Raw genomic sequence first — 17,200 nt, 5'->3', positions numbered from 1 at the left:
TATTTACTACTTACTGCATGTTTCCTTTGGAAAGTCCTACCCTGAACTATAAAACAGTTGTTAGATGGTTACATTTCCCAAGGCTTCTTGGTATTAAAAGTAGTTGAAGTAAAATTTCAGTTAGGAAGCAACAGAAAGAGAGTGCAGGTTCATGGAATGGTTTGGGTTGAAGGGGGCCTTAAAGATCATCTCAGTTGCACCCCCACTGCCACGGGCAGGGACACTTTCCACCAGCCCAGGTTGCTCAAGGCCTCATCAAATCTGGCCTTGAGCACCTCCAGGGAGGGGGCATTCACAGCCTGCTTGGGCAGCCTGTTCCAGTGTCTCAGCACCCTTACTGCAAAGCATTTCTTCCTAATCTCCAGTCTAAATCCATCCTCCTCAAGCTTCAACCCATTCCTTCTCATCCTATCATTACAAGCCCTTCTAAAAAGTCCCTCCCCATCTTTCTTGTAGGCTCCTTCAGGTACTGGAAGGCTGCTCCCAAGAGCCTTCAGTATTTAGGATTAATCAATTTTAACCAGCTTTTCCATCCCAGTTGTAGTAATGCTATCTATGAACCAAAGAACTGCTGTAGTTAACTCTTTAGTGCTAAGAGCTTGTCCAGTGTTATGTAAAGCATCCAAGTAGCACAGTTCCTGTGGCAATTGTGTGAGTGTAGGGTTTAACTGATGTGTGATGTGAAAGCCTGTTTGCCACTGAAATCTCTGCTGGTCAATACTGGTTGCACTTCCATGTGAAGCATAACTCCTGTAGTGATGTTAGGTAATGTAATGATGTCTTTTTTCCTTCCTAGCACACATTTATTAAGAATGCCAAGCCAGTCTCAATTTTAAGGGACCTGATCACTGAAGCTATGGAGATCAAGGCAAAACGACATGAGGAACAGCAGAGAGAGCTAGAAGAGGAGGAAGAAAATTCAGTGGGTACCTTTTTTGTCCTATAGCTATCTGATTTTTTTTATAGATAATTTGCTGATTTCTCCCTATTTTCCCTCCATGAACTTGTGTTCAAATACTTTTCTTTGCAAGGTTTGTACCTGGTTGGTTTTTTAGCCTGTGAAGACTGAGACTCTTGTTTATGATGAGTGGTGCTTCTGTGAGCCAGCTACATAAGCCAGCTGTCAGCACTGTTCATAGAACAGTTTGGATTGGAAAGGACCTTAAAGATCATCTGATTCCAGCCCCCTGCCATGCATGGCAGGGACACCTCCCAGCAGCCCAGGTTGCTCAAAGCCTCATCCAATTTGGCCTTGAACACCTCCAGGGAGGGGGCATCCACAACTGCCCTTGGCAACCTGTTTCACTGTCTCACCACCCTCACTGGAAAGAATTGCTCCCTAGTCTCCAGTCTAAATGTCCCCTCCTCAAGCTTCAATCCATCCCCCCTCTTCCTGTCACAGTTAGGACACTGCACATCATCAGGTGGGAGCTATGTGGAAGCTGCAGGGACCAAATGATGTCTTTGTTCAGCAATTTTGCATTGCATGGTTTCTGAAGAAGGAGAGCCTGGAGTCCCACTTAATAAAGTGTCATGCTATAGGTGAGAAATGATAATCAACATATCACTAAGTTTTTCATCACTTAGAGGCACCACAGGAGGCTGGAATGGCCAACAGAACCAAGACACACTGCCAGTTACTCTTTCTGGAAGGTCAAATAAGTACTGTCCTGGGAGGCAGGAAAAGAAACCATGTAAACTTCTGGCTGTTCAGACTGACAGTAAAGTTCCACTGTCTCATCTGGACCTCTAGAGAAGGGGCTTAATTTTCACTTCAGGGCACCTTTTTGGGGATAAAGTAATACACAAAATAGTTGTGATGGACAGTAAGTTGCAACACCTGTGAAGTGAAAATGGAGACAGCATTTCATTGCTCAGCTGGCACTGTCAGCATGTTTGAGGAGAGAAGCAGGTCGTGTGATAAACCAGATTGCATTCAGAGTTGTGAGGCAGTGCTAGCAGCAGGTCAGTGTTCCTGGCATTGTTACTCTGCCTATGTGATTGAGGGCAGTCTTGTGCAATGCAGCAGTGTGTGCTTCAAAGAAGTGCATTGCCACACGTCAGGAGAACCAAGGTCACTCTGGAGCAGCGCACGAAGATGAAGCCTGGAATGTTAGTAGAAGTCTTACAGCTCTGAGCAGATGAGAGCAGTGCAGCAATGCAGGCTGTGAAGAGGCCCTGTTACATTTCACAGAGGGGCAGGGGATGGTCTGTGCATAGAAATCCTTGTGGAGTGTTTTATATCCCAACAGACAGCAGGGGCTTTTGTTGCTGGATGTTTGTCTTTCCTGAGAGTATGTTCTAAGAGCATTGATAGCTATGAAGATGGTTTACTTTGGGTTGTAGTTACTTAGTAATAAACCAGGCAGGGGAGGTTGGGATTTTTATTCTTCTGGGTTTTTTTAGCATTAGGAAATGTTGCCTGGGTGGATATGTGTGACTTGACATGCAGAGCTGATGTCTGTGACTTGATAGCTGAATAGCTGATCTCTGAAGGGACTGCTTTGTTGCTGACAGAAAGACCTCGCCTCTTTCCTAGCATGCTTTCCTCTCGGTATTGCCTTGTAAGCTGCAGACCTCAAACAGCTGAGCCTTGCTGATGTCTTCAGCATCAACCCAAAATGTGGTGTGACACATTTGCTTTGTCTGAGGTTCAGACAGGGAGCCAGGTTGCCAGGCATGGTCAAAACAATGCCAGCTCAGTACGTGGTGTACACCTTCTCTCTCCCACTACTGGCTGGAAGGAGACAACACAAGTTTGGTCTGCTTCAGCTGAAGAAACATTTAGCAACTCCTCATGCTTCTGGCAGGGGTCCAAATGTGACACTGCCTTCTTTCTGCCCCCTGCATTATTCAATGTTCAGTATAAGGGAACCTCAAATCCAGGATTGGGGCAGGAATCTGTGTTAGCTCTGCAGTGCAAGGGAGCATTGCCACATGCTTTTGTGGTACGGTCAAGGGGATGGGTTCAGTTGAAAAGACAGTGGGACTCTGCTTGTCAGCAAGTGTGAAAGATGTCTCACACCTGAAAACAGCAGAAGTCTCCTTGGTTAGCAGGGCTGACAGGGCAGAATCACAGAATGGTTGAGGTTGGAAGGGGCCCCTGGAGGTAAGCTTCCTTCTCAGGCAGGTTCACCTAGAGCCAGTTGTCTGGGACTGTGAGAGAGGTTGAGCAGTAAAGTAGGCTATGGCAATAGTCCTGTAGTCAAACTTCCTTGCTAAGGGAACTCAGCATGAAGCTGTTATCACCCAGTTGCCAGACCCAGCACTTGGCCTTGTAGAACCTCATGCTGTTGTCCTTGACATACTGATCCAGATCCCTTTCTAGAGTTTTCTTACCCTCAAGTAGATAAAAACTCCTTCCTAAGTTGATGTCATCTGCAAACTTACTGAGGGTGCACTTGGTCCTCTCACCCAGATCATTGATAAAGATAGATGAAAACTGAGCCCTGGAGCACGCCACTTGTGACTGGGCTGTCTAGCACAGCACTGTTAGGAAACAACCCTTTAAAAGTGGATTTTTCTCTGTGAGGTCCTCCCTATAGAAGCATAAAGGCAGACTCAAAGCAAGAACAAATGTTGATGTTAGTGTTAAGCAGTCTGTCAAAGACCTCTCCTGGGCAGTGAATTGAGACCAGAAACTATTGAAAAAGAATGGTTTCAGTTAACCTGTTGGAGGCTTGAATTCATTGATCTAAACCCCTAAGAATTTCCTATGTAAAGCATGAACAGTTGTGCTCATTGCTTGCTCACGGCTATGTGTTTTGGGACCTGCTCCTTGCTCACTGCTATACATTTTGAGACCCATCAAGAAGAAAGGTGCAAGATGTTGTAAAAATGATGATCTTTGTGTCAGGAGACCATATTTGACCCCAGCAGTTACATTTGAATAAATGTTTGTAGCTTTAATTCCCTGATGTCTGTGTGCTTCCAGGGAGAATAAGGATAGAATAATGGAATGGTAGGGGTTGGAAGGCATCTCCAGAGACCATCCAGTCCAACCCCCCTGCCAGAGCAGGAGCACCCAGGGCAGGTCACACAGGAACACATCCAGGCAGGTTTTGGATGTCTCCAGAGAAGGAGACTTCACAGCCTCTCTGGGCAGCCTGCTGCAGGGCTCTGGCACCCTCACCGTACAGAAGCATCTCCTCATGTTGAGGTGGAACTTCCTGTGTTCCAACTTGTATCTGTTGCCCCACAGGACACAAAATGCCCTTCCTTCCTCCACAGATCCCTAAATGTGTCCTGATTTTTGCAAACCATGCCCCTTGCATACTGCCTGAGGTTGACAGAGGTCTGAGGTAAGTGCCACAGCTGGAGCGGGCACGTTGCAGACCGTGCGCCCTGCCTCGATTCTCTGCCTGTTATCAGAGTGTGGGTGTGATGAGAACCAACTCTATCTTTGGACAGGTGACTGTGTTAATGAAGCAGAGACTGCAAGTGGTGTGTTCTAGAGGAGGCTAAGGCCAATCTGAAAGCTGAAGTGCTGGTGCAGGCAGTGCTGAACATGACCAATCTCCTGTCTCAGGCAGGGAGCAGGGTGCTGAGGCTGGGCAGCTGCCTTGTGGGAATGTGAAGCAACTGGTTGCCAGGCAGCTCACAGGGAACCTGTCTAAATATTTATTTCTGGGGATCTTTAAAGGAATGAGCTAACAAGCAGCTCTTGCTGTGTATTTTCTTTTACATTTTAATCTCTCTATTATGTGAGGAATGCTTAATTAATGTAGAGTATTCAAACAAGTAATTGCTGCTTCTGTCTGGCCCATTTTGGGGGTTTGTTTGACACATGGAGGCGACAATCAACAGCTCAGCCAGCTGTCAGTAATCAATTCTTGCCACGTGTAGGCTTTATTCATGCAAAAGTTTTGTTGGTTAAGGATATATTAGTGGTGAGAAGTTGAAATCTGGCTGTTGAGACACTAAGAAATGCCTGCTGGAATTGGTCCTTTGTATTTTTCCAGTACTTGCTCAGTTACTTGAAAGGAGCTACTGAATTTATTTGAACTCTGACATCCCAGGCTGTATTTATCCAAAGGTTTTCATATTTGCTCTCCTTCATCTCTCATGTGTGATACACCTACCTACCTGTCTCTCCCTTTCATGTAACTTTGCATGACAAACTGTTAAAACTTTCTGTTTCCATAGCATTTTTCCTCTAAGCCAAAGGACACTTGGCATAGAAACTGATTACATCTGATTGCAGCCCTTTAGCTATCATGGAATCATAGAATGGCTCAGGTTGGAAGGGACCTCAGAGATCATCTCCAACCTCCCTACCATAGGCAGGGACACCTCTCAGCTGCTCAAGGTCTCATGCAATCTGGCCTTCAACACCCTCAGGCAGGAGGCAGCCACAACCTCCCTGGGCAGCCTGTTCCAGAGTCTCACCACCCTCCTACTGAAGAATTTCTTCCTAAGCTCCAATCCAGCCCTGCTCTCCCTCAGTTTCAAACCATTCCTCCTTGTCCTGTCTCTCAACACCCTCAGGAAAAGTTCCTTTGCAGCCTTCCTGTAGGATCCCTTCAGCTATTGGAAGGCAGCTCTAAGGTCCCCCCAGAGTCTTCTCTTCTCCAGGCTGAAGAACCCCAGGTCCCTCAGCTTGTCCTCATAGCTCCAGCCCTTGGATCATCTTTGTGGCCCTCTGGACTTGCACCAACAGCTCTGAAGTTAGGAATATGTAAAGATGAATTGTTAAGTGAAATACAGCTATGCAGGGGGCACAGACAGCTTCCTAAGAGCATGTTGTTAAAATCCACAACAATTTAGAGCCAGAAACCAGTGATGGGAAGAGCAAACATAGGGAGGTCATTGTGTGCAGCAGGTCGCCTTTACTAGGTATATCAGTTAGAAGGAGAGGGGGAACAAGGTGAAATGCTGCTTTGTGATCTCTCTCTGTTGAATCTGGGAAGATTTGAGTCTGTGCTGAAAGTTCAATCTTTAACTCTTTTGCTGATGGCTCTAAGCTTAAATGTGTGCTCAGTATTAGGAATCCACTGGAGTTATGGTTGGGCTTTGTACATCAGGAAACTCTACAAAGTCCTTGTTCTTGTCCAGACTATAGGATGTGTTTATGGAGCTCCTACAGTGCTTTTACAGAGAGATAGCTATGGCTGCAGCCCTGCTTTTCAAAGGTGATGATGAGGTGTTAATAGTAAATGAAATGATTTTACAGGATGCTCACTTTTGCCAGAGTGTAAATCTTCCTTTCCTGGGTTGCAGCCTAGTCAGCTGTCTTTGGTGCCCTCTTGTGTCCTGTCTCCAGGCACAAACCTAAGGAGCTTTGGAAGGCAAGCTGCTGTGCTTCCTTGTCCTGGTCTCTTTGGTTTTTCAATCAGTCTTCATCCCTTCTTTTCCTATGAAGGTTAAAAACACAGCAGAAAAAGCCATTCCTTTGTATCAGCTAGGGGCACTTGTTCCTGCCACGATGCACATTTCAGGTATGATCATGGAATCACAGTATCAGTCAGGGTTGGAAGGGACCACAACCCCCTGCCATGGGCAGGGACACCCCACACTGGATCAGGCTGGCCAGAGCCTCATCCAGCCTGGTCTTAAACACCTCCAGGGACAGTCGGAGGGGACGTGGCAAGGCCATGTAGTGCAGCCCCCCTGCAGTGAGCAGGGGCATCTGCAGCTAGAGCAAGTTGCTCAGAGCCCCATCCCACCTCACCTGGGCTGGTTCTTGGGATACAGCTTCTGCCACCTCTCTGGGGAACCTGTGCTAGTGTCTCACCACCCTCATCATAAAAAGTGTCTTCTTTTTATCAAGTCTGCATCTTCCCTCTTTCAGTTTCAAACCATCACCCCTTGTCCTGTTACAGCAGGCCCTGCTTAAAAGAGTGTCCTCACCTTTCTTGCAGGCCCCCTTTTCATGTATGGGAAGGCCACAATAAGGTCTCCCAGGAGCTTTCTCTTCTCCAGGCTGAACAACCTCAGCTCCTTCAGCCTGTCCTCACAGCAGAAGTGCTCCAGGCCTTGGAACATCTTTGTGGCCCTCTCTGGAGCAGGAGGGTGTTGGTGGTGTCGTTGCTTTAGGCGGTGCTGTGCCTCACAGCCGCTGCTGTGGCGTTTCAGGCAGTCCCAGGAGCCTCTCGTGCTGCCTCTCTGCGGCTCTGCAGCGGTGAACCAGGAACCCCTGGCAGATACAAGCTCGGTGCTTGTTACTTGTAGACAAGAGAAGTGTGGAGGGTTTGATTCCAGAGTTAGCTGCTTTTGTTGCTTGATTCTTGGATCTGTTTTCATAAACAGAATGATAACATGACACTTCAGCTTTAATATCTTCTGCTTTTTTTCCCTGCTAAAATGCTGTTTGTTTTTATTTAATCAGTGAGTTTACCTCTTGAAACAACAGATCAGAGGTTCTGCATCAATATTTATGAGCTGTAAAGCATGAGTCAGAATTCCTATGGAGGGATCACTTTCATCTCTTGTGGCAGTGTGCACTTACAAGACTTGGATCCACAGGATGCTTTTCTAAAGTCCTTTTTTCACATGCAGTGCAGGTTATTGCTGTATGAGCTGAGTCTCCTAGTTGTGATAAATGCCATTGTGATAGTGCTGGAGGCAGTCTGGCTTAACCCCCACAGCTGGGGGGCTGTGGCAATCTGCTAGAGGGTAAGGAGGCTTTACAGCAGGATCTGGACAGGTGAGAACCATGGGCCAAAGCTCATTGGATGAAGTTCAACAAGACCAAGTGCCAGATCCTGCACCTGGGTCACAACAACCCCATGGAGAGCTACAAACTTGGGTGGTTGGAAAGCTGTGACTTGAAGAGGGACCTGGGGGTGTTGGTTGATAGTTAACTGAACATGGGTCAGCAGTGCCCTGGTGGCCAATGGCATCCTAGCTTGGATTGGAAACAGGGTGGCCAGCAGGGACAGGGAGGTGATCATCTCCTTGTGCTCAGCACTGGGGAGGCCACATCTCAAGTACTGTGTTCAGCTCTGGGCCTCTCATTCCAGGAAGGACATTGAGGGGCTGGAGCCTGTCCAGAACAGGGCAGCAAGGCTGGAGAGGGGCCTGGAGCACCTGGGCTTTGAGGAGAGGCTGAGGGAGCTGGGGGTGTTGAGGCTGGAGAAGAGGAGGCTGAGGCAGACCTCATTGCTCTCTACAGCTCCCTGAGGGCAGGTTATAGTGAGGAGGAGGCAGCCTCTGCTCTTTGATGGCAAGAGACAGGAGCAGAGGAAATGGTTGCAAGCTGTGCCAGGGGAGGTTCAAGCTGGGTGCTAGGAAATATTTCTGCCCTGGAAAGGTTCTCAAACATTGGAATGGTCTGCCCAGGGCAGTGCTGGAGTCCCCATCCCTGGAGGTGTCCAAGCAGTGTGGACCTGGTGCTTAGGGACATGGTTTGGTGGTGACCCTGCAGTGCTGGGTTGAGGGTTGGGCTGGATGAGCTTGCAGGTCTCTCCCAAATAGATGTATTCTGTGATTATTCTGGGGCATGCACAGTCCCCCCCCAGGTTTTATGTTGTGCTGAAGGACATCATTCCTGATCTAGAGAAAACACTATGGACAAAACTGGCATGCACTGCTCCTTTGGGGACTGTTCTGTTAGTGCTGATGTGGGCCGCTGTGCTCCTTGGGCTTCTAGCTACTAGAAAATAACTGATATCTGCCAGGGGACAAGAGAGTGAGGTAAAGGCTTTTGAAACTCTTACAAAAGAGCACTTAATTTTCTGGTTTTTAACCAACCCAGACATGTATTTGAAGAAATGAATTGAATTTGAAGCAGTAAAATACATTTTTTTAAACAAAGCAGGAGATATGAAACAGTCCCTTTAGGACTCTGGGGGGAACCTGAGAGCTGCCATCCAAGAGCTGAAGAGACTCTACAGGAAGGCTGCAGAGGGACTTGGCCTGAGGATGTCTAGAGACAGGACAAGAGGAATGGTTTGAAGCTGAGGGAGAGCAGAGTTAGACTGGAGCTGAGGAAGAAGTTCTTCAGTAGGAGGGTGCTGAGACACTGGAGCAGGCTGCCCAGGGAGGTTGTGGCTGCCTCCTGCCTGGGGGTGTTCAAGGCTGGATGAGGCCTCGAGCAGCTGAGTCTGGTTGAGAGGTGTCCCTGCCCATGGTGGGGAGGTTGGAGGAGATGATCTCGGAGGTCCCTTCCAACCTGAGCCATTCCCTGATTCTGTGACTCCACTCCATGCTTGTTGCTATTGTTAGGCTCCACTTGTTCCTACTTAGATTTCTAAAATGAAAACCTGCCTGCTTCAGGAAAATGTTTCATTTCTGCTTGCAGTTCTGGTCTGCATTGCAAGTGTGTGTAGCCATTAATATCAGTCAAGCAAATCTGTAAGTCAAGCTTAACTGTTGCCTTCACCCCAGGGATTTGCCTGCCTGCATGTTGGAGGTGCCCCACGGGTGTCAGTCTGGCATTGCATTGTGGCACTCCAAGAAGCACTTGGACACAGCAGCTCAGTTGTCCTGGTACTTTTCAGCTGCAATGCACAGATACACTTCTGGGCTTTGCTTTCTGAGTACCCTTGTTAGAAAGGGGAAAAAAACCAAAGCAACCAGCAAAAAAGCTCTGGGTTTAGCTAGAGCACCCGTGGGGGAAGGGGAAGGTAGTGATGACTAAAGAGAAGTTGCCACCAGGAGGAGCAGCACCAAAATATTCTCCCTGATGTCCTGGCACAGTCCTGCAGTGCTCTAGCTGTGAGCTGTCTGTGGCTTTGGGGATGTCAGAACGTTTTTAAGGGTAGGGTATAAATAGAGTGTTGGAGAATGCAATTAAAAGGCCAAGAGAGAATGCAAGTGGAGAGCTTAATGTTCTTACAAATTAGAGTCTGGAAAAGAAGGATTCTTATTACATGTGGAATTTTACTCCTAGAGAGGCTCAGGTTGGAAGGGACCTCAGAGATCATCTGCTCCAACCTCCTTGCAGGTTCCCAGTGCAGCTGGGTCATGTGGAGATACAAAACTTAACAGAGGAGCATCTAAATCATTGCTCCTGAGCTGTGTGGCTTGTTGCTTGCTTGCTTGGGTTGGGTTTTGTTTTGTTTAATAATGAGCTGCATTTGGTCAACTGTTTCTCCACAGGATGAAGATGAGCTGGACTCTCACACCATGGTGAAGACCAGTTCAGAGAGTGCTGGAACCATGAGGGCCACCAGCACCATGAGTGAAGGCGCTCAGACAATGATTGAGCACAACAGTACAATGTTAGAGTCTGACTTGGGGACCATGGTAATAAACAGTGATGATGATGAAGAGGAAGATGGGACCATGAAGAGTATGTCATCACCTTACTTTTCTTTTAATGACAGGTGTTCTCATCCTGCAGGGTTGTGTCAGTGGTGGCTTTTAAGTGGCACAATCAGTTAGCAGGTTTTTGTTGTCTGGGTGAGTTGTTGTTTGAACGTCTGTTGGAATGTGGTTCTCTGAGGCTTGGTTGGAGGCAATGATTGTGGAAGCAGAAGTAAAAAGTCCAGATTCAATTCAGCAGCATGGGAGGGAAGGTGTAACAAAAGGCAAAACCATTGGAGGTTATTTGAAGTCTAATATTTTAAGTGGCATCGAAATGTGCCTGAACAGATAGCTGTGAAGTAAGCACTTAGATGCTGATGTGCTCATTATGGAACTGGAGACCGGTGCAGAGTGAGGCCCATGGAATCATTTGCTTAAGAGAGCAGAATCACTAGGTGAATCTGACTCAGGCTGTGAGTACCTGATTTCATGAGGCACAAATGAAACCTTGAACTCCAGGCAGTTGTCTGGGGAGGGAGGTAGTGTGTAAAGCTAAGGTCTCAAGAGTGGAACCCAGTGCCAAAAAAACTGTGCTGCCATTCAGCCTGACCTGGACAGGCTGGAGAGCTGGCTGGGGTAAACAAAATCCAACAAGGGCAAGGGTAGAGTCTTCCATCTGGGGAAGAACAGCCCCAGGGACCAGGAGAGCAGCAAAGGGTAAAGGGACCTGGGGGTGCTGGTGGACAGAAGTATGCCCACGAGCCAGCAATGTGCTCTTGTGGCCAAGAAGGCCAAGGGCACCCTGGCGTGCTGGGGGCACCAGAACTGGACACAGCACTCCAGGTGGAGTCTCATGAGAGCAGAGTAGAGAGAGACAGAGAATCACCTCCCTTGTCCTGCTGGTCACACTGCCTTTGGTGCAGCCCAGGATACACTTGGCCTTCTGGGCTTGGGCTTCTCCCCTTCTACCTCTCTGTATTCTGCATTTTCTTCCCTCCTTCCAGGGACCTTGTGCATGGTCTCTGCTCAGGGCATTCACAGGCCTACTGAGGAGGAAGGCATAAATGCTCTTTCTTGCTAGGCTGTATGCTGTATGGTGGGGTGGGATGACAGGCCTCTTTGTGTTCCAAATCCTAATTTTATCTGGGCACAATTCCCTATTTGTGAAAAAAAAACCCCAACCCTAAAATAAAATGTGGTTCTAGTTAGTTTCTGTCATGGCTCCCAGAGGCCTCTGAGCATGGGTACTTATAAATAAAAACTTATTATTGTTGCTTATTTTGTCCTTGAGCAGGGAAACAAAAATCAGAAGGAAACAAAACATGAAACTAAACACAAGAGCAATTAAAAAAGAGTTGCCATAAATACTTTGTGTCTCTAGGAAGGAGATGAAATCCTCTTTCCCTACATCACTTAGGTTTATTTCTCCAAGCTTCTTGTTTCCAGTGTTCTGTTATGGAGAGGCATCAAAGAGCACCTTGAAGCTACCAGTTCTGATTTAATAGATCACACAAACATCTCCCAGCTTGCCTACAAAGGTACCCTGGGGAAAGCAGCCAGCCTCTTGTGCCTTTGTGAAGCACAAAGAAGCACAAAATCTGTCTGCATCTTGGGGATTTGCATGTCCCTTCCTGGTGACAAATATTTAGGGCACTTGCTCTTGCTCCCATTTCAGCCAGTAGCACAAGAATCACAGAGCCAGAGCAGGGCCAGCTGCAGTGGAAGTGATTGATATTTACCTTCATCTGGGAGCTGTGGAGGTACCATTCTTGCACTGCATGACTTGTACAGGTGCAGACACAAATGCAACTTTATGGTTGCTGTAAAGTGTTCTACAAAGCTATTTCACAGCACCACAGAATGTTGGGGGTAGGAAGGGACCTCCAGAGATCACCCAGTCCAAGCCCCCTGCCAGAGCAGGGGCACCCAGGGCAGGTCACACAGGGACACATCCAGCTGGGTTTTGGATGTCTCCAGAGAAGGAGACTCCACAACCTCTCTGGGCAGCCTGCTCCAGGGCTCTGGCACCCTCACAGGGAAAAAGCTTTCCCTTTTGTTCCCTGGTACCTCCTCTGCTCCAGCTTGCACCCCTTGCCCCTTGTCCTGTCCTTGGACATCCTGAGCAGAGCCTGGCTCTGTCCTCCTGACACTGCCCTGCACATCTTTATCCCCAGCAGTGAGGGCAGCCCTCAGGCTCCTCTGCTCCAAGCCCCAGCTCCCTCAGCCTGTGCTCACAGGGAGATGTTCCACTGCCTTCAGCAGCTTTGTGGCTCTGTGCTGGACTCTCTCAAGCAGTTCCCTGAGGTCCTTCTTGAAGTGAGGGGCCCAGAACTGGCCACAATATTCCAGCTGTGGCCTCAGCAGGGCAGAGTAGAGAGAGAGGAGAACCTCTCTTGACCAACTCACCACAGCCCTTCTAATCCACCCCAGGATGCCCTTGGCCTTCTTGGCCACAAGGGCACATTGCTGGCTCACCAACATCCTTCTGTCCAGCAGCACCCCCAGGTCTCTTTGCCCTTTGCTGCTCTCCAACAGCTCAGTCCCCAGCCTATACCAGTCCCTGGGGTTGTTCTTTCCCAGATGCAAGACTCTACACTTGTCCTTGCTGGATATCATTGGTATCATTCATCACCCTAAAGGATGCTCAGCACCTTGTGTTGTTCAGTCTGTAACAAGTTGATATCACATGAAGGAACTTCTGGTACTCCTTGTGTGAGCAACTCCTGACATGTCTCCTGTGTTTCTCCATGTTGCATCTTGCTACACAAATTTTATTCCTCATCCATGACCATTTATGCCAAAGATTCTCAGGGGACAAACAGAGGCTTCCCCCCATGCAGCTGACTGTGCTGGTTTCTGTACAATCCAAGAAAAGTCACCAACAGAATTTATTTTAGAGGGCAGCAAATCTTCCAGGAGTTTAATCTTTTTTCTTTCTTCCTTTCAACTCAGGAAATGCTACTTCACCACAAGTTCAAAGACCTTCTTTCATGGACTACTTTGATAAGCAAGATTCCAAGAATAAAAGCCCTGAAAACTGTAATCAGAACATGCATGAGCCTTACCACATATCCAAGAACGTTTTCCCTGACAACTGGAAAGTTCCTCAAGATGGAGACTTTGATTTCGTGAGTGCATTGTTATTGTTTGCTTTCCTGCATGCTGTTCATTTCCTATGTGCCACAAGGGTGAATCCCTCTATGCTTTTGTGTCAAGATCCGGTCTAACCCTGCTCTGCCTCAGCTTCAAACCATTCCCCCTTGGCCTGTCTCTAGACACCCTCGGGAAAAGTCTCTCTGCAGCCTCCCTGCAGGATCCCTTCAGCTATTGGAGGCAGCTCTGAGGTCCCCCTGGAGCCTTCTCTTCTCCAGGCTGAACACCCCCAGCTCCCTCAGCCTGTCCTCATAGCAGAGCTGCTCCAGCCCTTGGATCATCTTTGTGGCTCTCCTCTGGACTCACTCCAGCAGCTCTGTGTCCCTCTCATGCTGGGGACACCAGAACTGGAGGCAGGATGGGTGGTGTGGTCTCAGCAGAGCAGAGTCAAGGGGCAGAATCCCCCTGCTGGCCTCACTCCTTGGCTGCAGCCCAGCACACAGCTGCCTGCTGGCTCCTGGGGAGCTTCTCAGCAACCAACACCCCCAAGACTCTTTTTTCCCTCTCAACCCTCTCTGCACCCAGCCTGGATTTGTGCCTGGCATTTGTAGATAATGATACCTGTGTTTCAGCTTTGTTATGTGTTTGTAAATGACTGAATCTAATTGATCTGTTGCTGATTAACCATGCTCTTAATTAAAGAGCAGGAGCTAAATACCATCATGGGACCCTGGTTTGAACACCCAGTTGGGATCTGGAGAAAAATGTTGTGGTTCATTTTGGGTGCCAGCTGTAGGTGTGGGGTTTTTTTCCCCCCACTTTTCACTCCCTGCATTTCTACATGAAGCTGACTCTGAAATTGGCTGTGGCTGCTGGAGAGGTTTTGCAGTTGGTTTGGGTGGAGGTTTTTGGGTTTTTTCTGTTTTGGTTTTTGACTGTAAAATGCAATCATCATCATCCTCCTGATAGCTGACTAACACAGCAGTTATTTGCATTATTCACTGGAAAGTAACTGGCTGCTGTTGAAGTGGGGTGATTGTGGCAGTCAGATTTCCCTCAGAGCAATTTCAAATTCATCCTATCTCTTCCGTTACTTGGGGAGGAATGCAGGCAAAAATGATTCTTCTTGCTAAGTGAGTGAATAATTGGTGAATGCTTCTTGCATGGATTAGCCTTTGGAACGTGTTGGCATTGCTTGTACATTTCAAGTTGCCTTTTTGAAATGGGAGTTTGTCCTAGAACAAAGCCTGAGGAGTTTTCTGGTCTTCAGGAACATAATTGCTCTCTCTCTGCTAGTGGCCTTAGGCTGGCAAGTCAGAGACTTCAGAATCATAGAATCAATAAGGTTGGAAAAGACCTCAGAGATCATCAAGTCCAACCTATCACCCAGCACCTCATGGCTAACTAAACCATGGCTTCAAGTGCCACATTCAATCCTTTTTTGACCACCTCCAGGGACAGTGACTCCACCACCTCCCTGGGCAGCACATTCCAATGGTGAACAACTGTCTCCATGAAGAACTTCCTCCTCACCTCCAGCCTAAACTTCCCCTGGCACAGCTTGAGACTGTGTCCTCTTGTTCTGGTGCTAGGTGCCTGGGAGAAGAGACCAACCCCCACCTGGCTACAACCTCCCTTCAGGGAGTTGGAGAGAGCAATGAGGTCTCCCCTGAGCCTCCTCTTCTCCAGGCTAAACAACCCCAGCTCCCTCAGCCTCTCCCCCCAGGGCTGTGCTCCAGACCTCTCCCTAGCCTCATTGCCCTTCTTTGGACACATTCAAGAGTCTCAATGTCCTTCTTAAATTGAGGGGCCCAGAACTGGACACAGTGCTCAAGGTGTGGCCCAACCAGTGCTGAGTACAGGGACAGAAATGGTTAGGGTTGGAAGGGACCCTCAAAGGTCACCTAGTCCAGCTTCCCTACGGTGAGCAGGCACATCTTTCCCTAGTTTCTCAAGGCCCTGTCCAGTCTGGCCTTGATCACTTGCAGTGATGGGATGTCCACAGCTTGTCTGGACAACCTGTTCCAGTGACTCATGGAAGTTACGTGATGTGCAGTTTGTTCTTGGCTTCCCAAAAAGAGAGTGCTGGAAGGCTTGTGGCTGCAAAACAGACCAAAGGATTTAAAACCAGGAGAACAGTGATTTGCATGGGCAGTGTATGGAGTTGGGAGGGGGAGGGGAGGGAATTGTAAGCATGACAAAAGCCAAGCACACCCATAGAGAAGCCAGCTTAAGAAGATGAGGAAGATTCTTGAATAATGGATGTTCTGCTTGAGAGTAGCCCACTCAAGGGGACATTGCTCTGGGCCTCATAGGAGGATGCTGGCTGTAGGAGCCTGCTGCTTGCAACCATGGGCAGTTCTTTTGTATTCAGATGTTATGGAAGCACTTCTGATTCTGTTTTAGAGAGTGAGTGGCAGTATTGGTGAATGACCTGCCAGAGACTTTCTGAAAGGATAAATCAGTGGGCAGCAGGCACAAAATATTGGCTGCTCTTTGGGAGGTCCATGTGAGCACTTCCAGTTGCTGACATGAAGGCTCTAAATGATTCATGGAAGGGATAAATAACAGAAGCTTCTTGTGGTAAAAGTTAGCCTCCGTGTGATCCAGGAGGGGATCCCAACATTAACATCCTCTGCTCTCATGAGCCCCTGCCTGGAGCACTGTGTCCAGTTCTGGTGCCCCCAGCACAAGAGGGAGCTGCTGGAACACCCTCATGTGGTGTAGATGTCCCTGCTGATGGCAGGGGAGTTGGGCTAGATGATCTATGGGGGTCCCTCCCAAGCCAGTGCAAGCTGTGACTCTGAAAGCAGCAGTCTCTGAACAAGTGGAGGTGCAGCCAAGCTGTGCAGTGTGGGTATGGCACTCACAGGAGTGGTGATGATGCATGGCTTAACCAGCCTTGCAGAATGAGGCTTCACTGCTTCACTGGCCAACTTCTGCTCTCAGCTCACAAGCCAGCAGTTTGCTGGGTTAGAGCAAATGTTTGCTTCACCCAGCTAAGTGTCCAGTCCTTCCATGACCAGCTTGTACTTGTATGCACATGCTGCTCTCCTGCTAGCTTTGCTCGTCCCACAGGGAATGTTTTGGAGGAGGTATGGCTACACGGGAGGGAGCTGTGTGTTAAATGAGCAGTGCAACTGCAAGGTGTGGTTGGGAGCAACTTGCTCAAATTGGGGGTTGCCTTTCACAGGGTTTTGTGATATTTTGTGTAGCGTCTGTCACATATTTGTGGGCATCCTAGAAGGCAGTTGTGGCCAGAAAGGTGAGAAAGAAGCACTCAGAATTCGTATTGTGAGGGGAAAGCAGGTAAACCTTAGCTTGCTGCTTGAATGGTGGATGACATTCTGCACAGAGATTGCCCACTGGAATGGGCTGCCCAGGGAGGTGGTGGAGTCACTGTTCCTGGAAGTGTTTAAAATAAGACTGGATGAGGCCCTTGGTGCCATGGTTTGGTTGATTAGATGGTGCTGGGGGATAGGTTGGACTGGATGATCCCAAAGGTCTTTTCCAACCTGGCTGATTCTGTGAACGTGCTGTGTGTATGTGGTGTTAAATAAGCTACTGCTTACACTTGGACTGTCATGACAGCTTAGATCTCATTAAGATACAAAAGTGCTCTGTAAATCCTCCTGCCCCCTACCAATACATCTTCCTGTGGGACACAATGTTAACAAAGGGTTTAGATGAGGTGCAGGGCAGTGGTGTCTCAGGGATGCTAACCTGTGAGTAAGCATTGCTCAGGAGGAGCTGCTGCACTCCATTCACACCTATTGGATGTATTCTTTCATTCAAAGTGAGTCATTTGCTTTCTGCTAGGAGATGATAAGATGTAAAAAAGGCAAATCTATTTATTGTAGCAATGCTGGGGTAATGATTTCCTTCTCCAGCAGAATTATTTCCAAACAAGAATGTTCTC

The 17,200-nt window shown here is 48.2% G+C and overlaps 1 protein-coding gene across 1 annotated transcript in view; it reads left to right on the top strand.

The window, feature by feature from the left end:
• The window catches only part of STK3 (serine/threonine kinase 3), an 83,832-nt gene that overhangs the window by 42,998 nt on the left and 23,634 nt on the right, over nt 1–17,200 (top strand). Inside the window, exons 8-10 of the mRNA XM_009898169.2 lie at nt 797–922; nt 10,042–10,234; nt 13,141–13,316. Of these exons, the coding sequence (XP_009896471.1) occupies nt 797–922; nt 10,042–10,234; nt 13,141–13,316 (495 nt within the window). The remainder of the gene's footprint in view (nt 1–796; nt 923–10,041; nt 10,235–13,140; nt 13,317–17,200) is intronic.

Source organism: Dryobates pubescens, chromosome 14, assembly GCF_014839835.1.
Source record: "Dryobates pubescens isolate bDryPub1 chromosome 14, bDryPub1.pri, whole genome shotgun sequence".
NCBI classification, from domain to species: domain Eukaryota; kingdom Metazoa; phylum Chordata; class Aves; order Piciformes; family Picidae; genus Dryobates; species Dryobates pubescens.
This window is presented reverse-complemented; position numbering and strand designations above follow the sequence as displayed.